The following is a 20541-nucleotide window of genomic DNA, read 5'->3' as shown; positions in this document are numbered from 1 at the left end:
ACAGAGATTTTGGCAGTTGGAACTCAAGCACAGTACCGGGTAAAGCTTTGGATTCTCGCCCAGAAATAGCTAAGAAGAAAAAAAAAAAAAAAAAAAAAAAAAATTTAAATTGAATCAGGTTGGGCAGACTGGATGGACCATTCGGGTCTTTATCTGCCGTCATCTACTATGTTACTATGTTACTATGTTACCCTTTGCATTGTGATGATATAATTTATAAAGAAGCTTTTCAGAATTTATATTCTCTCCTGTTTGAATGCATGTTTATTACGAGACCAATAAGGTCTAAATAAACATCACAATGTCCCAAAAGAATTTTTTCAAAACTAAATATAAGTACTAATAAACACAGAAACGCTGAGTGTGAATTCAAGGCGGAAGCAAAAAGACTGAGAAGCGCTTTAAACCCCCCAGAAGGAAGGCTTCAAAAACAATCATAATAATAATGAAAAAGATGCAAAAATCACTGTCTATACTTAAAGCAATGTTGCTAAGATATAGTTCAACTTAGCTGAGTCCCATCGGGTTCACATCGTCAGTCTATTTCCACTCGACAGAGCCCTGTTTCGGAATCTTCATCAGGAGTAGGGATGAAATGCTGGAGAGATGAAAAAGCAGCCAATCAGCTCAATGAAGGCAGAAAGCAACAAATCCTGCAAATAACAGCTTAGCACAATCACACTGCAGCTCCAGCTGCCTGGTGCGGTACCTTAAAACGCAAATTTGAAGAACGCTGAGAGCTTCTGCCTGAGCTGAAAAACGTCGTGTTGGGGTCCAGCACGAAAAAGCATTAAAAGATTCCTTGTTATGCCTGCTTTGATTTATGTAGATGTTGTGAATGTACTAGTGATTTATATTGTTTTAATAAATTGATTGTCCCTGAAGTTGATTGACTGTGTCCCCCACTTCTTTATTGGTTTACACCAGGGGTGTTCAACCTGCGGCCCAAGAGCTGCATGTGGCCCCGGTCAAGGGCGATGGAGTGTTTTCTTCTGCTGCCCCTGGGTGTTTACCGTCTTGCCGGCTCCCTCCTCTGTCTTGCTGCAGCGTTTGCGCGGCCCCAGAAACATTTTTTTCGGCCCATGCGGCTCAGGGAAGCCAAAAGGTTGGACACCCCTGGTTTACACAATGATCATCGTAACAGAATTTTTTTTTGCGGTTCTTTCTCATCTGCAGGTATAACTTGATTCTATCAGATAATTGTGTTTTAAGATTGTTGCACTCTCTCTCCAGACCCTTCCTAAAGACCTTTCACAAGAAACTTCCTTTTAAAATGTAAAACTGCTGTAGCAACCTATCATTTCATGCAAGCTTACCCATCAGTTTGTTCTTGTTTTAAATTGAACTAGGATTCTCCTATGGCAACTTCTTTCTCACCTTTTTGTACTGTGTTGATTAACTCCCCACATTTCTGATCTGCCTTAGGTTCAGGGTTTTTTTTTTCCTTTCACTTCTAAACTGTAATTTTGATTATTAATTGGATTGCAACATAGGTTTCCTCACTTTCCCCCTCCTTTACAAAGCTGCGCTAGAGTTTTTAGCGCCGGCTGCGGTGGTGAGAGCTTGGAAACTCCTAGGGATTCTGTGAGCGTCGGCGTTGTTACCGTGGCGGCGCTAAAAATGCTAGCATGGCTTTGTTCAAATAATTTATATTGGAATCAAGATAACAAGGGCAAGACAAACTCTTATAATTTTCAAAATAGAATACAACTCCACCCCCACCAAAGGAAAGCCGCCCCCCACCCTCTCATCCCGAAGTCATTCTTTCCACAGCAAAACAATAAACTATCAATGTGGATATGAACAAATACAACAGCATAAAATATCAAGAATTCATAAGAACATAAGAAGTTGCCACTGCTGGGTCAGACCAGAGGTCCATCGCGCCCAGCAGTCCGCTCACCGCGGCGGCCCAGCAGGTCCATGCCCTGTAAGGTGGTCCCCCCCCCCCCTTATCCCTCTGTCTGTACCCTTCATAACCTTTCTCTACCTCTATTTGTATCCTTCAATCCCCGTGTCCTTCAGGAATTTATTCAATCCTTCTTTGAAACCCCGTAGTGTACTCTGTCCTATCACAACCTCCGGAAGCGCATTCCAGGTGTCCACCACCCTTTGAGTGAAAAAGAACTTCGCGCCAAAGGAGTCATAGTGTTCCAAAAAGGTTCCCATGCCTGTTGAAATAAGCGCCCTCGAGGGGAAGAGATCTCCACAATGTCTCTACATTCCCACATCAGGAAAGTAATCACTCGGGTCCTCCAAAGAGAAAGATCAGGCGCCACCACATCCAACCACTTCAGAAGAATACACTTCAGAGCTATTGCTAGTGTCCATTTAAGAAAGGTGGAAGTACCCCGCTGTCGGGGATGGTAGTTGGGAAGAACACCAAAAAGTATTAAGGGAGAACGATGTATTTTTACCTTCCAAATAGTTTCAATAAAAGTGAAGACACGGTCCCAAAAGGCCACAAACAAGGGACAAGTCCACAACATGTGGCCCAAACTCGTCTCTGGGCAATAACATCGAGGACACTGAGGAGAAACATAAAGACGCAACACTAATGCTGCTTCCCAAAAGTCATATATTTCCGATAAACACTCAACCTCTTAATAGCCGTTGAGACCTAGCATGGCTTTGTAAAAGAGGGAGTTTCTTCCTTAAGTTTACTTCATATTATAAACCACAGATATATTTTTATTTCTGCTATATCAAATAAAGTTGAAATGTGAAATCCATAGAATGGTGGATTCAGATTTGGAAAGCAATCTTGGGAAAATCTTGGCTAACTGTGTCAACGGACTAGTGTAAAATTATGCATCAACATCACCTGCTTGTATTCTTCCTGCTGCTAATAAAGAAAGTAAAAAAAAAGAAAGAATGCTCATTTATTTATTCAATTTTCTATACTGTTCTCCCAGGGGAGCTCAGAACAGTTTACATGAATTTATTCAAGTACTCAAGTATTTTCCCTATCTGTCCTGCTGGACTCACAATCTAACTAATGTACCTGGAGCAATGGGGGGATTAAGCAACTTGACCAAGGTCACAAGGAGCAGTGTTGGTTTGAACCCACAACCTCATGGTGCCGAGGCTGTAGTTTTTAACCACTGCTCCAGTCTCCCCATTCGTTTTTTTGGCTGGGCTGAGAATTTTTCAGCAGCCCCCTTGTATTGTGATGTCATAATGCCTCATTCCACCAATGCCTAAGAGCCAGCCTCATCGGTGACGTCACAATGGCTTGGTTTCCCTATACTTGGGCCCATTTACTAGATGCATTTGCCTTATTAAAACGACAAGTGTAGAATAACTTGTGAATTTCTTGGCTCCACATCATATTTATTCCATTTTCTATACTGTTCTCCCAGGGGAGCTCATGGTGCTTTCATCAGTGCTGATTAAGTCAATTAAAGAAATTAACCCTTTTTGCAAAACCCACACAAGAGGTTATTGACACCGGCCGCTGCACTGAATTTTCTGCGCTGTTCTAACGGCCATAGAGTTCCTATGAGCGTCAGAGCAGTGCAGAGCATTCAGTGTGCCGGCAACCCACATGGAGGGGTGTTCAGGGGAGAAGATTCATTTATTTTTCATTAGAAGATATCTTATATCCACCTTTGGGCCTCAGAATTTAGGTGGAGACCACTGGAGAGTGTGGCGCAGTGGCTAAAGCTGCAACCTCAGCACCCTGAGGTTGTGGGTTCAAATCTACACTGCGCCTTGTGACCTTGGGAAAGTCACTTAATCCCCTCATTGCCCCAGTACATTAGATAAGATTGTGAGCCCACTGGGACAGACAAGGAAAAATGCTTGAGTACCTGAATAAATTCATGTAAACCGTTCTGAGCTCTTTGGAGACAATGGGATAATAGAAAACATAAATAAATAAATTGGGTGCTTGCCCAAATTTGCATGGGCAACTTTGAACACCATATATAGAATTCCCCTGTATATATGAATAAAAGGTTTTACATAATTACTTTCTATGTGCGTATCCAGTGATGTAGCAAGGGTAGAAGGCGCCCGCCCCACCCCACCCTCGTCACACTCGCACCCTCCCTGCCCCCCTTACCTCTTTAAATCTTCACCAGCGTGAGCAGTTTCTCTGGCCTGCTGATCACGCCGGTGCTGGCTTACCCTCTGATGTCACTTCCTGGCTCTGTGACCAGGAAGTGATTTCAGAGGGGAGAAGGGTGGCACGAGCAGCAGGCCGGAGAAGTTGCTCACACTGGTGAAAATTTAAAGAAGTACAGGGGGTGGGGGGAGAAGGGATTGCGTGAGCGTGGCATGGAGGGGTGGAGAGATGCCGGCGCCCCCACCAAGATGTCACCCACGTGACCTCACTACCCACACAAGCTGTTTCTTCTGCTGTATATTTGTGTCCTTTCTGTTCCTCTTTCTCCACCTGGGGTTTTCTTGACAAAAGACAAAGAAAGCATGCACTCTGTTATTGAAGAAGACCCGGGCTGTTAATTTCCCTGGGCAGAATTCAAGTCAAGCATTATTCTCCCTCTGGAAGAGGCGAGTGTCCTGGGTATGGCTTCTAGGGCTTCTTTCTCTCATGCAAATTTTCTTTCCCGAGTGTGTTTGTTAGAGCCAGTGGTTTGAAATCAGTCTGAGTGTCTGGTCTTTACTGTCAGAAGATTTCAGGAAGCGGGTTGCAGAACCAAGAGCAGCCCAGGAAGAGGAACTAACCAGCAAGCTGAACATAAAAAGGAGAAGCAGTTCTGCCCTCTGCTCACATCAGAAGCGTCAGGTTTAATATTACCAGAAACAGCAATGACACAGACTGAATTGAACTTTTAAATACTTTCTCCCCTTTCTGATAAATCAGTCGGTGTCAGAAGCTGGGCGAAAGAAAAATGACTGGTTTCCCCGAGAAGCATGAAAGGGGTTTGGTTTTGCTGTGGTCAGAGAAGTGAGACAGCCCTTGCTCTAAAAACAAAGTGAGTCATGAAAAGTAAAAAGAGAGAGAGAGCGAAAAAATAAAACCAGAAAAGAGGAAAAGGAGCCCTTGAAAAATGTATCTGTTTCCTTTTGACTTTTTTTTTTCTGGAATGTGATGCAGCTGAAGCCAATGCTCATTTGTCTTATGAATTTTCTTGTTTTCACCCCTCTCCTTTTTTTCTCTCTCTCTGCTCTCCCCCATCCCCGCCCCCTATTGTAGATTTACACTGACTGGGCTAACCACTACCTAGCCAAATCCGGCCACAAAAGACTGATCACGGACCTACAGCAGGACATAGCAGACGGAGTCTTGTTAGCGGACATCATCCAGATCATTGGTAAGACCCGTACTCTGAAAACCAGCACGACGGCAAACTAAAGAACAGGTGGGAGAGCCTGGGAGGGGAGGGGAACTTAGCTTCAGCACCGTGAATCTCTGAATGTTCCATCTGGACTGGGAAGGTCTCCCTTGCTTCCATTAAAAAAAAATTGGCCCTTATAACACCTTATTACAGGGAGCTGCATTGATTCCCTATGGAAGCTCAAGTGCAGTTTAAGTTTGCTTGCCTGTGTTATAAAGAAATATCTGGTAGGGCTTCAACCTATTTAGTTGATCAATTAATTTTTTCAGATAGCTTCCCTTTTTGATTTTCTATCGCCCAAAGGTTGCCGCTACAAAAGATATCGGAATCGACTACTGTCATTTCAGGCAGCTACTTGGGATTCTGACTTTTGTCAATTATTCTTTATATCTGCATCATATCAAAATTTTAGGAAACCATTAAAGACATATTTATTTAGGAAAGATTGAAAATGTATTTCATTATGTGATGTAGCCGTATTTGACTTTTGTTAAACCGCCTAGATCTGAAGGGTGTAAAGCAGTATACAAATGCCATGTTATATTAAAGATACATTTATATGTACTGTATATGGTTGGGGCTGACTTCAATGCAACTTGAAAAGGATAAAGAACCCTTCCTTCCCCCTCCATAACCCCCTTCTTCAGACACACTACATTCACCTTCCAGAAATAAGTGCTTTGCTGAGTTATGTCTCACATGTGTGCATTTTATTCACTGGAGGGCTCATAACTTTTTGGGATGCCATGAAACCCTATCCCTTAACCCCATGGAGACGTTTTGCAAAGGATTTCATGCCAAAAGTCCTTTGGCGCGTTGGGGGGGGGGGTGGAAGTGAGGGGGTGCAGAGATGCTGCAAGCTTAGCAGTCGGCTTCCTCCGCACATCCCTTCCTTGACTGTCACAGACAAGGTTTGCGGAGAGGTGATGGGTCAGTGCTGCAGGCAGAGAGGAGGCGCTCAGTGACTGCAAGGTATTTTCTGGTATTTTGTCCCCTCTCTTCATTCCTCTGCTTTTTGTATTTTGTTGTTTTCCCGTAGCCAATGAAAAGGTTGAAGCTATCAACGTGTGTCCCAGGAGTCAATCACAAATGGTAAGAAACTACGATAAAATTACATCTCATTTTCTTTTGAATGTACTTTTTCCTACATTCAAATATTTAGCTTTATAAGGTGTTTACAGCCTAGCTGTCAGAATGACACTAAGTACAGAACAGATGTGTGTGTGTGTGTGTGTGTGTGTGGGGGGGGTGTTTCTACAGAATGTGCATTCATTTAGTACCCAAAAAAATCTTCCTCTCGGCTTCTGCCGGCAGAATGCAGGGTTTTGGAGACACAGAAATACCTCATGTCCAGTCCTCACGTGCTGTGCTCCTTTTAAGTCGGGCCTTTAGAAGTCAGCAAACATAGAACAAAATGAGCGTATTTTAAATGGAGTCTTTGAGTCTGGACATCTGTTTGAGCAGAGGACTTAACCAACTGCTTTTGAATATAAATAGCCCTTCGTGCTGTCCACTGGAAGATCTAATCTCCAGCCCTTCCGACATGAGTTACGCAGTGCACGCACGTGTTTCTCTTGCAGCTGCTCTGTCCACAGGTGCTAAAACTGTATGCCCAGGCTGCTAGAGAGAGGTGGGTTGGTTTACTCAGGAAACTGTCCTGTGTGTAGTGTCTGATCCCAACGTGGCCAGAATTTTCTTACCTTTCCCAGTTTTTTTTTTTCCTGGAAAACAGAACACCATAAAAATTTCATTCGTTGAATAAGGTTTCTGTGTATATGCACTTATATTTTGTTTAAGCTATCATCGCTGACACCTAATCATTCAGCTCTATCAGAAGGCCATTATCTGTGGGTTGCACTCAGCTGTGCTGAGGTTCACGGACTCCTTCGTGGTTCAAGTAGGGCACAGATCCATTTGTTGCTAGCTGTTTCTGTAACCAGGATGGCAGACGAGCATTTTGTTGGGGGTTGTGCAACGTGGGGAAGTGTTTGAAGGTTGCCATCTCAAACGAGGCAATTCAAGAGTCTGATAACAGAATTCATGAAGGCTTTTCTCATGTTATTGCTCAACAGGGGGTTGAGGGAAGGGTGGGGGGGGCAGAAGGAAAGCTCAGTATATCGGGCCCCAGTTTTACCTGCTGCTTGCATAGGGATGTAGCCTTTTCTTAGGTCAACCGGAACGCCAACTCTATTCGTGCAACGGGAAAGAAGAAAACCATTCTAGAATGCTGGGCGCATGCATTATTTTACTGTTTAACTATTTGTGACCTCCAAGTAGAGAAATAGACAATGACACGGGGAAAAAAAATCTGTCCCCGTCACCGGACCACCATCCCCTTCACCGCCCTGTCCCCGTCCCCGCCGTCCCCTTCACCGCCCCATCTCCGTAGCATCCACCCTGCTCTCTCGCTACCTCACTGCCCTTCAGCAGCCCGAGAATCTCCCTCCCACCCCCTTATCTTTGCGGCACGTTAGTAAAGAATTGAAACTTAAGGGAGGGAAGGCGCGCAGCCCCCCTCCCTCACTCCCTCCCTACCTACGGCCAAATCTATCTCCCTCCCTCCCCCTTCTCTTCACGGCTCTTTCGTAAAAAACTTACTGAAGCCAGCGAAGCCTGCCTGCCTACAGTCGCATGTGTGTGGGCGGAAGCTTCTCCTGTGATGCAACCGGAAGTTGTGTCAGAGGAGAAGCTTCCGCCCACACACGCGACTGCAGGCAGGCAGGTTTCACCAGCTTCAGTGAGTTTTTTATGAAAGCGCCATGAAGGTAAGGGGGGGGGAGTGAGGGAGATAGATTTGGCCGTAGGGAGTGAGGGAGGGGGCTGCACACGATCGGTGACCGCGCGTCTTCCTTCCCTTAACAGCAGGGACAAGGCCATTCACCGCTCCACGGGGCGCTGGATGGCCTTGTCCCCGTGCCCACAGTGAGCACTTTTTTTCCCCACCATTTCCACGGGTTAACCGCGGCTAGCCGTGGGTAACTGCCACCGTGTCATTCTCTATAGAGAAACTAGGAGCCCGCTGTTCAAAACGGTGTAACCCCACTGAGCTGGCCGCCACCAGTGTTTAGTGGCACTTAACTGGGTAAACATAGAAATATAGAAATAGACAGCCGATAAGGGCTACGGCCCATCTAGTCTGCCCACCCTAATGACCCTCTCCTACCTTTCTCTGTGAATAGATCCCACTTGACGATCCCATTTGGCCTTAAAATCAGGCACGCTGCTGGCCTCAATCACCTGAAGTTTCAAGTTTCAAGTTTAATAAAAATTTGATTAATCGCTTTATCTGAATTCAAAGCGATGTACATTTTGATAAAATTACATTGTTAAAATTATTACTACAATAAATAAAACAAACTCAACTTAAGACAAATGCAACAAAATTGGAAACGTAAGGAATTGTGGGGAGAATTTACATTATATTAAAAGTCAGGAGAGACATATAGGGAAAGTACATAAGGGAGGGTAGGGTGGTGGAAAAGAGAGAAAAAAAATGATTTCTGATGTTTTGAAAATCAAGTTATGATTAATTTATGAATGCATCATTGAAGAGAAAAGTTTTCAATTTACTTTTGAATTTTTCTATATTAGTTTCTTCCCTTAAGTAACTGGGGAAAGAATTCCAGGTTTGGGGAGCAATAACAGAGAACATAAACTGACGGCGCGTATTTATTATTTTTAAAGATGGGATAGATAATAAATGTTGTTCTGCAGATCTTAATGTTCTGTTGGTAGTGTAACCACCCTTTCAGTGAAAAATAATTTCCTGGTGCTTTTAAATATCTCTAAGATAGGTAGAGGCAAAGTTTGGCTTGAGCCACAGCTTAGCCATGTAGCTACGATACTTGGTCTATTAATCGGCTAAGTTAGCACTTAAAATTAAGAAGGCAAAAGGCTGACCTAACTTTATGCGCTGAATTATTCAGACACTGGTCTGAATATAGGCCATTACCCTTATTAACTTCCAGGTCAGCGCAAATACTCGAATATTCAATGCCTTGTGTGCCTTGGTATTGAATATTCCAGGGTCGCAGTAACATAGTAAATGACAGCAGATAAAGACCAGTCTGCCCAATATACAGTATATTCATGGTAAAATTGTCTTTTCTTTAATATTTCTGGGCAATAGTCCATAGAAATCCACTCGGTACTGTCTTTAGGTTCCCATTGCTGGAGTTGCCATTGAAGCCCACTCCAGTTTAGTGGTGTAGTGAGGGTGAAAGGGCGCCTGGGGCATTGGTGTCCCCTCCCCCACCATCTTCTCCACCCCACATCCCTACACACTCCTTCCCTGCCCCCCCACCACCACTGCCATGCGGGCACTTGCCACTTACTTCCCCCCGTACCTCTGTAACGTTCTTGGCATGAGCAGCAACCCCCAACCTGCTGTCATGCCTGCATGAGCTTTCCCTTGGCATCACTTCCTAGGCCTGGGTCCTGGAAGTGACATCAGACAGCAGGTTAGGAGTTCCTGCTTATGCCACAAAAGTCAAAGAGATATAGGGAAAGGGAAGCGGTGCATGTGTGCGACAGTGGAGGGGGGGGGGGCGTACAGAAGGAGCCGGTAGGTGGAGAGGAGGATAGGTGCTCAGTACGGATCGCCCCCCCCCCCACACCTCCTCTTACTATTCCACTGCTCCAGTCTATTCTTAATGTCCTGTCACGGTTCAGTCTGCAGCTGTGAGTGGCTTAAAAGCCACCAGCGGCTGCAGGCTGAATATTACCTGTTAATATGTACAGCAGTGAAAGACATGTGTAGTTCAGAAACTTAGTGTGTTTCTCTTTTTTTAGAAAAAAAAAACCTTCTTCATTCTGGTTACGCTTGGAAGCCCTTTTGTAGAACAAGAAGTGGGTTAACTTGTCCTAATAAGTAAACCTTTGGGCCTAAATTTTGGATTATTAAAAATGGATGGTAACTAGGTCACATTTAAGATGAGAAAAAGCACCGTATATACTCGAATATAAGTCGATCTGAATATAAGTTGAGACCCCCTTTCCCCCCAAAAGGAGGAGGAATGGTTGATTTGAATATAAGTTGGGCAGCTTTAATATTCAAGTGCCCTGCCCTGTCAGGTTCTGCACCCAGCCCCCTTCCTTCCTTCCCCTGTCAGACTCTGCACCCTCCCTCCTTTCCAGGCTCTGCATCTTGCCCCCTCTATGCCAATTGTACCTCCTCTGCTGATCCCAGGTGGAGGTGCAGTGGGCAGGAGCGAGCGGGTTTCTTCAGCCGCTGAGCAGCCCCGAGCAGGAGCGCAAGAATTTGTGGGAGCCAGTAAGGAAGCCGCTCAGCGCCAAATCGCACTCCTGCTCAGTGCTGCTCAGTAGCCGAAGAAACCCGAACTGCGGCAGCTGGTTAGCAGTGGGGCAGGAGCTCGGAAAGCTTGCTCCTGCCTGCTGCATCTCCACCAGGGATCGGCAGAGGAGGTACGACGGGCAGGGAGGGGGCAGGGTGCAGAGCTTGGCGGTGGCGGTGGCCTGCAATAATTCTGGGAGGGGGGCATTGGCTCGAGTATATACCGGGACTCCCATTTTTGTGCCAGTTCTTTGGCCCCCAATATCCCTGTTTATATTCGAGTATATATGGTAGTTATGAGTTTATCACTAATTTTCAGCACTAGATTCATACATTTAGACAAATGAATAAGCATACCTCCTAAGCTCCTAAATGAAATTAGGAGCTCTGCTTTTTTTTTTTTTTTTAATTGGGTTCTTTCACCCACAAATTCTGCAATTTTCAATCACCTCCATATGGCATATTTCTACTAATTTGCTGCTAATATTTAAATGCTAATCCAGTCTAAATAAGAAAAGTAACATTGTATCGGTTGTTATCATTGTAAGCATTCTAAATAATGATACTGTTAGTGAGGAGCCTGCCCACTAATGCTTAGAGGCCCTGATTCTATAAATGGTGCCTAAAACAGTTGCCGAGGGACATAGCGTATAGCGCATGTCAGCCATGAGTTAGGCGCCATTTGTAGAAAACATACTTAATGGTGTCTAAATTGGACTTAGACACCGGAAGGCATCAAAACCTTAGATGCCTCCTATTTATGCCTGTTTATGGTTTTGGGCCTAAACCAATTTAGGTGCTTTTGATATCACTTTGTGAGGAAATTTGTAAAGGATTTGATAAGAGGATGTGCTATGTGTTAGTGTCCCTTGAAGTTGCTGCAGTGTTTGATACTGTAGTGCTTCTGGAACAACTGCGTGCATTTGGGATTTCAGGTACAGTGCTTAAGTGGTTTTTACTCATTCCTTGTTAATAGGAGCTTTTGTGTGACTGGCAAGCGTGCACAATCAGAGGTTTGTTTGTTTTCTTTGATTTCTGGAGTGCCTCAAGGTTCTTCTTTATCAGCTACCTTAGTTAACCCCCCACCATCACCTTTTACAAAACCGCGCAAGAGGTTTTTGGTACCGCTCAGTACACCAAATGCTCTGCACCGTTCCAACGCTCATAGAGTTTCTATGAGCATTAGAGCAGTGCATAGCATTCAGGCTCGCTGGCTGTCACAAAAACCTCTTGCATAATTTTGTAAAAAGGGGGGGGGGGGGGTTAATTTGTTAATGGCACTGATTGGTAAATTTTTGGATTTAGGGGTTCAATACTAATTATATGCAGATGATTTGCAGTTTTGTTTTGTTTTTTTTTAATGCCTGGTACTTGTTCAGGGTTTTCGATTATCGTCATTTTATATGGTGCTATTGTGGCATGGATGATGATGAATTGTCTTCATTTAAATGTTTCTAAAACAAAAATTTTGTGGTTATCAACTTTTGGAACTCAGGTCAGACCAATGGTCCATCTCGCCTAGTATCCTGCCTCCATAGCGGCCAATCCAGGTACCAAGTACCTGGCAGAAACACAAAAAATAGCAACATTCCAGAACTGAGATTGTGATGTCATAAAGCCTCATTCCACCAATGTCTAAGAGCCAACCTCATCAGTGATGTCATAATGGCATGATTGTCCTATACTTAAGAACATAAGAGTTGTCATCCTGGGACAGACCAAAAGTCCATCAAACCCAGTATCCTGTTTCCAACAGTGGCCAACCCAGGTCCCAAGTACCTAGCAAGATCCCAAGTAACAAAACAGATTTTATGCTGCTTATCCTAGGAATAAGCAGTGAATTTCCCCAAATCATCTCAATAATGGCCTATAGGCTTCCCATTTAGGAATTTATACAAACCATTTTTAAACTCTGCTAAGCTAACTGATTTCACCACCAAAAACTTGGATATCTCTGTATAACTTTCCCATCTCTGGTAATTAGCTGTCTGAGTTGGCCGCTTTTGCGTGGGTAAGGATTGTAGAGGGCATTGTTGAGAATAGCTACAGAGCATAGGTGTGCTGAGCACCTCTAATATTGAGCAAGCATCTTCACTGTATCCATTGTACGGTGTCTAGCGCACCAGTCATTATCAAAAGATGGCACCCATTCTTTGGAAATTTGGGACACATGCTGGCATTGTCAGTTGTCTGAAGTTTGCTTTGCTGCCACACTTATAACTGTGTTCAGACAGCTAGAGAACAACTGCAGATATTCTGAGGCTTCAGCGTGAACAACTGTCAACGTGCCCTTGCCGCTCGAACGCCGCAGGGTGCTTTGGAGGGGCTCCAATGTCGTGCTGACTCGGGGCTGGCCGACTTCCCTCCCTAGCTTTCAATGAATGGATGTGCCAGGCTTGGTGGAGATATCCTCTGATGCTATTCCTCCTCCTTCTTGGCAGACACCCAAGGTATGCGCTCTTGGTCTGGATTTGTCTCCTGGGGTCCAGACGCACTCCCATTCCTGTCCACAGCACTATCAGTTCCAAGGCCAAACAGAAAAAAATGTATCCCTCCTTGAACATAGTGGCGGTGCCTGCTCAGTGTTAGACGTGCTCGGCAGCTACTGGTGCCTCTGATCCATTCCATGGGCTAGGTTTACTTTTATATAGGTTTAAAGCAGTGGTCTCAAACTCGCAGCCCACCAGGCACTATTTTGAGGCCCTCGGTATGTTACTATTGTTCTGGAACGTTGCCCGCACCACTGCTGTAACCTCACTCTGTACGCGACTGTGAGGTAGAGTGGCGAGGACAATCGTGCACAGACGCAGGAAAGCGCTCGCGTGAGGTTACGGCAGTGAGGCGGGCAACGTTCCAGAACGCAAGATAACCACTGGAGGCAGTGCAGCTTGTGCGTGTGTATGTAATCTCGTGAACTCTCGTGAAATTCGGCCCCTCTCCAGGCAGTGACTGCTTGATGAAAGATGGCGGTTGTGTCCGGTACTGGAGGAGGTGAGAGCTGAAGGCGGTTGCGGACGCAACCCCCGGACACTTAAGGCACAAGTTTTCCAGGCACAAGTCGGATATTGACTCTCCCCTCTACAAAAAAGCCTAGAGGAAGAACATAAGAACATAAGCAGTGCCTCTGCCGGGTCAGACCACAGGTCCATCCTGCCCAGCAGTCCGCTCCCGCGGCGGCCCAAATAGGTCAAGACCTGTCTGAATCATCAGAAGGGGCTCCCCTGCCACCTTGGTTTCCCATTTAAGTCCTGCCTTCCTATCGAAGTCCTAGCCCTCCGGTCTTGCACATGCACGACCTGGTTGGTTTATACTCATTTCCTGGTTAACTTCCTATACTTGTGTTACATCCCAGCTCCTCCCTCAGTATCCCACGATCCCTTTATCCCTCAGAAATCCGTCCAATCCCTGTTTGAATCCCTGTGCCGTACTCTGCCTGATCACTTCCTCCGGTAGCTCATTCCAAGTGTCCACGACCCTTTGGGTGAAAAAAAGGACTACCCCAAAATCTTGTCTCTTGCAGTTGGTACTTTAGAATCAAAATCACAATTTTGCATGAGGTAAAACTCTTTTTATAGTTTATAAATCTTTCCTTAATTGCTTCTGATAATTTTGGCTATACACAGCTGAAAGCAGTGCAACATGCAGAAAGTGAAAAACTATCTAAACGTCACTTTCTGCATGTTGCACTGCTTTCAGCTGTGTATAGCTGAAATGATCAGAAGCAATTAAGGAAAGATTTATAAACTATAACGAGTTTTACCTCATGCAAAGTTGTCATTTCTTTAATAAGACATTAACTATTTTTTCTGTGGCCCTCCAAGTACCTCCAAATCCAAAATGTGGCCCTGCAAAGGGTTTGAGTTTGAGACCGCTGGTTTAAAGCAAGGGGACATGAGGAAAAAAGAACTCAGCATACTTCACATTAGCACATGTGACCTTTCGTTTAGTGCATTGAAACTGCAGTTTTAAGAGTTAGTGTATGTGCTAATGTTATTGCACTGTGGATACAATTTTTTATGCACATAGGCTAAAATGTAATTTGCTCATTAAGTGGCACTTTAGAATGAGCTTCAATTTTGAAAGAACACGGATGCTACTGATATTATTTTGAGTTTTAGAGAAGGATGCCCTTCCTGGATTGGTAGGCTATACATTTTGTAAATCCAAAATAATACAGTATATAAAATATAAGAAATCTGCAGGTCTATCTGTACTGCCATACAAGTACTACCTGCAGCTATAAAGGATATTGGGGTGGGAGATAGGTGGGTATAGTAGGATTTGGGGAAGATTTGGAGGGATCACCATAAATTAGAAGGGAGTTATGGTGAGATGTATATCTGGCACTCTTTATGTGAAGCTCACAGCAGTGCCCTCTAAGGTGCCCCCACTGCTCTGTTGTCATGTCTATGTGGTCATTCCATTATAATGCTGGCCCCTCCCACAAATAAATGGTCTGGGTTTGGATGTTTTGAACTTGGATGTTTCTGTGGTCTCACTTTTTCCACCATAAATGTAGTGGTTAGAGTGTCTTATGGGTTTGGGTCCTCTCTATGGCACATTAGCCCACCCACCTGTGTGATGATCTACTAACCTTTCCCATACCAGATGCTGCTGTTCTAGAGACAGGTAGGTACCGTTTTGTTCATGTTTTTGGAGAGACCATTGGGAGAGAGTGTGTGTGAGGGGTCATTTATAGGGTTACCAGATGTCTGGATTTCCTTGGACTGCTTTTCAAAACCTGGCACTTTGTCCGGGTTTTGAAAAGTTTGGAACAAATCAGTCGAGCAGGAGCATGTTTACGCCTGCGCGGATGCCACGCGATGATGTCACATGCACGAGAGCAAGCAGCGGGGGGAGGGCAGGATTGGGGTGGGACTGGAATGTAACAGGGCGGGGATGGGTGGAGCTGGGTGGGCCTAGGGGCGGGTCTAGGGGGCTGTATTTTCAAAATGGAAAATCTGGTAACCCTAGTCATTTCTAAACGATTTTCTATCACCTAATAAATTGATTCAATTAACAGTCTATTAGTTTTAGTCTCCTTCGCTGTTGTACTGCTTGTTTGTGTTCTGGAGGGATTTACTGTTTTCTGATTTTTGCCCATGATTTATAGATCATGTTAGTGGTTTTCTGCCTCTGATTATTGACCTCATAATTTAAGTATGTTATATTGACCAAGTAGTGTATTGACTGGTATGCAATACATGGCACAAACCTGTGTGTAATATTTAGGTATATCATATTTACCAGAAGCTCTGCTTTTATTATCTGGGAAGAAATACTTTAAATCTCAGCCAAGGCTAAGGTAAGGCTTTATTATGGTTTGGCTTCTCATGCAAATTTCTTTCCATGGGTTGTTGAATATATTGTATTGTGGTCACTGACAGAACTCAGATTGAGGACCTGATTAGCTGGGAGCACAGTGATTGCCCTCTGGGCCACTGGAGGACACCAGGAAGAGTGAGGTGACACAAACGAGAAGACCTTATACTGAGCTTAGTATGAAAGTAAAAAGCAAGACATGAAGTGGTGGAAAAATAGGACTTGAAAAGGGGCTTCTGGGAGCAGGGAGAATGTTTTGAGCAGCTTGAGGTAAAGAGTATGAGACATGATATACCTCCTTTCTGTGGTTACAATCAAAGAGGCTTACATATTATTATCTAATATAATAAAGCCCTAAGCACACATGCGCACTCCCACCTGCGTGCTACCGTTTTCCATGCGCTGTAGGGCACCGCAGGTAGGAGTGCGCATGCGCGAGAATCCCCCGAGGCGGATGTCGGCGGCTGAAGGCCGTGGTGACTGTCAGTGGCTGCAGGCGGCTGCAGGCCGCGGTGGCAGATGGCTGAAGCCTGGCTGGAGGAGGACGAGGAGGAGCTGCGAGAGCTCCGCAGAGGCAGGAGGAGAGAGAGTTGGAGACAGATGGATGAGGACAGAGGGGCTACTAGGGGGACCAGGAGAGATGGTAGGGGATAGGGAAAAATAGACTTCAGGGAGTGTGGAGGGGGCAGGAGAGAGAGATGTTCTTGGGGAAGGACAGAGGGGGACAGGAAAGGGAAAGATGACAAAAGAGGTGAAATAGGGTCAGAGAGAGATGGTAGAGGGTGTGAAAGGAGAAAAGGGAGAGATGGAAATGGTAGGACCACTGCTGCTTTGGGGCATTGAGAGAGGAAAGGTTGGTACGTCAGGACTGCTGCTGCCGCCTCGGGTAAGTAAAGACCCTGTCAGGAGGGCCAAAAGGGTACAAAGGAAATGGTGAAAGGTGAGGTGGTGAGACTGGGATCAGTGGGAGGCAGGGTCCGGGCATGATAGAGGCAGGGCATGGGTGGGGTCAGAGTCAGGGTCAGGGTATAGGTGGGGCTATTCTAGCACCCGTTACTGTAACGAATGTAACGGGCTAAAACACTAGTATACAGATATTTATTTTGTACCTTGGTCAATGGAGGGTCAAGTATCTTTCCCAGCGTCACATAGAGCTGCAATGGGCTTTGAACCCAGTTCCTCAGGTTCTTAGGCTGCTGCAATAACCACTAGGATACTGAGAGGAATTACTTGAGAAGTGACTTTTTTGGAACCTGAAAATCTAGATGTGCATTATTGGATAATACTTAGGATGCACAGAATGGACTACAATGAATCTTGGATGTGTGTAGCTAAATCTAGACTTACTTTACAGGAAGCATGAAGGGAACCTGCACTTTTCTCCGAAACTGCCGTATATAAACTAGTATATTTCTGTTGCCTCTTGAGATTGTGATTTATGTAATACTACAGCACGGACAATGTCCCTGCAGCCATACATGAACAGAACGTCTTAATGCAGCCAAACTCTTATGAAGCAACCAGATTAAGACTAATTTTATATTGAAACAGCCTGGATCAGTTGTAATCCAGGTCCAATCTGATCATTTGCTGGCATTCATTGATAGATTTCTAACACCATATACTACCTCGAGGATGCTTCGATCGACTCAACAGTCTCTTCTTACAATTCCCTCCATGCACCAAATAGTATATGACACAACCTGCAAAATGATCTTTTCCGTTGTTGCAAATATCTAGTGGAAGAGAGTTCCATAATGTGGGCCAAAAATCTTACTTCTTGTGGATGAGAGACGAAGAGCACGGCAAGATGGTATCTCTAGAAGATTATTCTGAGATGAACGTAGATTTCTGCGAGGATGATAGTGTTCCAGTAGAACAGAAAGATATTAGGTTGACCAAGCAAGTATCTAGTGGAAGAGAGTTCCATAGTGTGGGCCCTTAGTCACTAAAATCTCACTTCTTGTGTATGAGAGACGAGGAGCATGGCAAGACGGTATCTCTAGGAGATTATTCTGAAATGAATGTAGATTTCTGTGAGGATGATAGTATTCCAGTAGGACCGAAAGATATTCAGGTTGACCATAGCACAGAAAATTATAAACAAGGAAATTATGTTGGTTTGCAACATTGTTGGCTTAAACACGTACTGACAATAAATGTAACTTTGCTGTAACCAAATACTTTGCTGTAAAAATACTTCCAATATCACATCTTGTATAACTATCTATTTGTGGTAAATTCTAACTGCTGTATATGTGATGCCACTATTTGATCATGACAGAGTGTAATCTGGCTGCTGATATAAGACCTTTTTGGACAGGACTCTTGCATTTCAAGCAAGTAAGCAGCAGTCCTGGTGGGGCAATTGTATTGGTGAAGTTGTGTTGTCATATGATGCATTTCGAAAAGTAATCAAGTCAAAGTTGTTTGACAAATTTATTACCTAAATAAAGACATTACTGTTAACTAAAATTTTATACTGAATATTTCAGGAAAATTGCTGTATTTCAATTAATTGTATTTCTGTTGTAAACCACCTAGAAAATGTTTGATTATGGCGGTAAAGAAGAATAAAGTTATGTTATGTTATGCATGGAGTGGCTGTCTTGATGGGCATTCGGCTCTTTTTCTGCTGTCATTTTCAATGTTGCTGTGTCAATAACCCATCTTTAGTCTGTTATTTTCCCTTTGGTTGAGTCGCATTGGAAAATGTGATTATTGTAATGGCATTTATTTGGGCATGCCTTCGGTCCATATAAAAGCATTACAGACTGTTCAGAATTCAGCAGCTAGGATTTTGATGGGTACATCCCTTTATGAACACATTTCTCTTATTTTGAAGAAGCTTCATTGGCTGCCAGTTTGCTTCCTTATACAATTTAAAATTCTGAAATGTGTCCAGCAGGGAATTTGACACTTTACCTGATTATTTGTTAAAGTGTTTGAGGTCTGAAAAATGTTTACTATTGGATGGGAGGAAGTGAGATATGTGAGCACAATGAAGTCTTGCTTTTCTATTGCGGGCCCTGTTTTACGGAATGCATGTTGGGATTTTTGAGATTTTGTGGAGATTTGTTGACGTTTAGAAAATTACTGAAAACACATTTCTTTGTTCAAATCTTTTTATTGATGCAAGAAGGTCATACTTTGTGAGATGGGATGCTTCCTTTTTAATTCCTGTTTTATTTTGGCCTGTGCTAAAAACCACTGTTGCAATTTTAATTATAAATAATAAATCAATCAGTGTCTTATGCAGGAAAATGTGGGTAATTGAACAAGGTCTCCAAGAGTCTTTGCCATGCATTGCATATTTTAGCTGTATGAATTGTTTGAGTACTAGTAAACAGTGCGATGGTTCTGAAGAAATCATTACAAACAACAAAAGGAAAAACCAACAAGGTCTACAGTAAAAAATGTGAAAGTAAAAACAAAGAAAAACTGCAGACAAGCGTACAATGAAGCAGGCTAAATTTATTATATCAAATAATTGAGTGCGGTTAGCATTACCACCTTAAAGCAAACCAAGGGGACCCGACACGGTCCGTGTTTCGGTTAACACGTCTTCATCAGGGGTCCCAGGTTGATAAGGTATCAATTGAAACCACAAACAAAAAAACTTTAGCCTATGCAAAAGACAATCAAAGAACGGTCTGTGCATGAACTCCTCCGAAGGTGATAATGCTAACTGCACTCAATTATTTGATGTAATAAATTTAGCCAGCTTGTCTGAAGAAATCATTGTCATACCATTAAGTCTTTGGAAATCTTTGTCGAGCAAAATGATGCAACCTCATGAAGAAAGCAATGATTGCCTGATTAGAAAATTGATTTTCATTTAATGAATTCAAACAATGCTAAGCATAGATTGAGTGTATGCAAAAAACAATGAGAATAATGGTTTTTTTTCTAATTGTTTTTACATCCCACAAAAAAGAAGATAGGTTCTGAACAAGGATTAGGCCAGTTGGCTCCAATTGATTTTGATTTAATTGGATTTTTAGAAGATTCACAGGATGTGACCTTGACTAGGTCCACCCTTTTGATGATGTGTATAAGTGAAGTTGATAAGACATTAATTATGAAAACATATTTCATGGATAAAAATACTAAATTTTGTGGGGATGTAGTATTGATTTTTCCGGATGTGGGAAGAGCTACCCAATTGAGAATGAAAGCATTTCTTGCATTAAAATCTAGGGTATTGGCTCTAGAAGCCATTTTCTTTTTGAAATTTTCTTGCAAATGTATGATAAAGTTTCAAGAGAAGGAATTTGTTTTTTGGGATCCTATTCAGTTGGAACAATTTTTGGGCTTACAAGAAGCAACAAAAGGTATAACACACTGATTTATTGAGGATAATTTAGTATTTCATCATATAACGTAGCTCGAATTAATAAAGCATATTTTTATAGTTATTTTCTTCTGATTTAATTGATAGATGTATGAAAATGTCTTTGTGCCTTGTTAATTTTGATTTTGAATGTGCTCACTTTATTGGAATATGAAGTTAAGGGTTTTAAGTCCTCGTAATGTGGGCTAGATGGAAATATTTGTTTGTATTTGAACTTGTTTTTGCGAGGAGAGTTTCTAATTGTGAATTCATTCTTTACTGTTCTTTGT

At 43.4% G+C, this 20541-nt stretch overlaps 1 protein-coding gene across 7 annotated transcripts in view; it reads left to right on the top strand.

Moving 5' to 3' along the window:
- NAV3 (neuron navigator 3) overlaps positions 1–20541 on the top strand; it is a 673864-nt gene that overhangs the window by 421392 nt on the left and 231931 nt on the right. For 6 of the 7 annotated variants that reach the window (XM_033951509.1, XM_033951507.1, XM_033951508.1 and 3 more), the window contains 2 exons: positions 5162–5279; positions 6343–6395. In XM_033951509.1, the coding sequence (XP_033807400.1) occupies positions 5162–5279; positions 6343–6395 (171 nt within the window). Of the gene's footprint in view, positions 1–4705; positions 4941–5161; positions 5280–6342; positions 6396–20541 lie in introns of those variants that run through there. The other variant, XM_033951510.1, reaches the window with a different exon arrangement.

This window comes from Geotrypetes seraphini, chromosome 7, assembly GCF_902459505.1.
Source record: "Geotrypetes seraphini chromosome 7, aGeoSer1.1, whole genome shotgun sequence".
Classification (NCBI taxonomy): Eukaryota; Metazoa; Chordata; class Amphibia; order Gymnophiona; family Dermophiidae; genus Geotrypetes; species Geotrypetes seraphini.
Note: the sequence above shows the minus strand (reverse complement) of the source record. Positions and strands in the feature narration are given on the sequence as shown.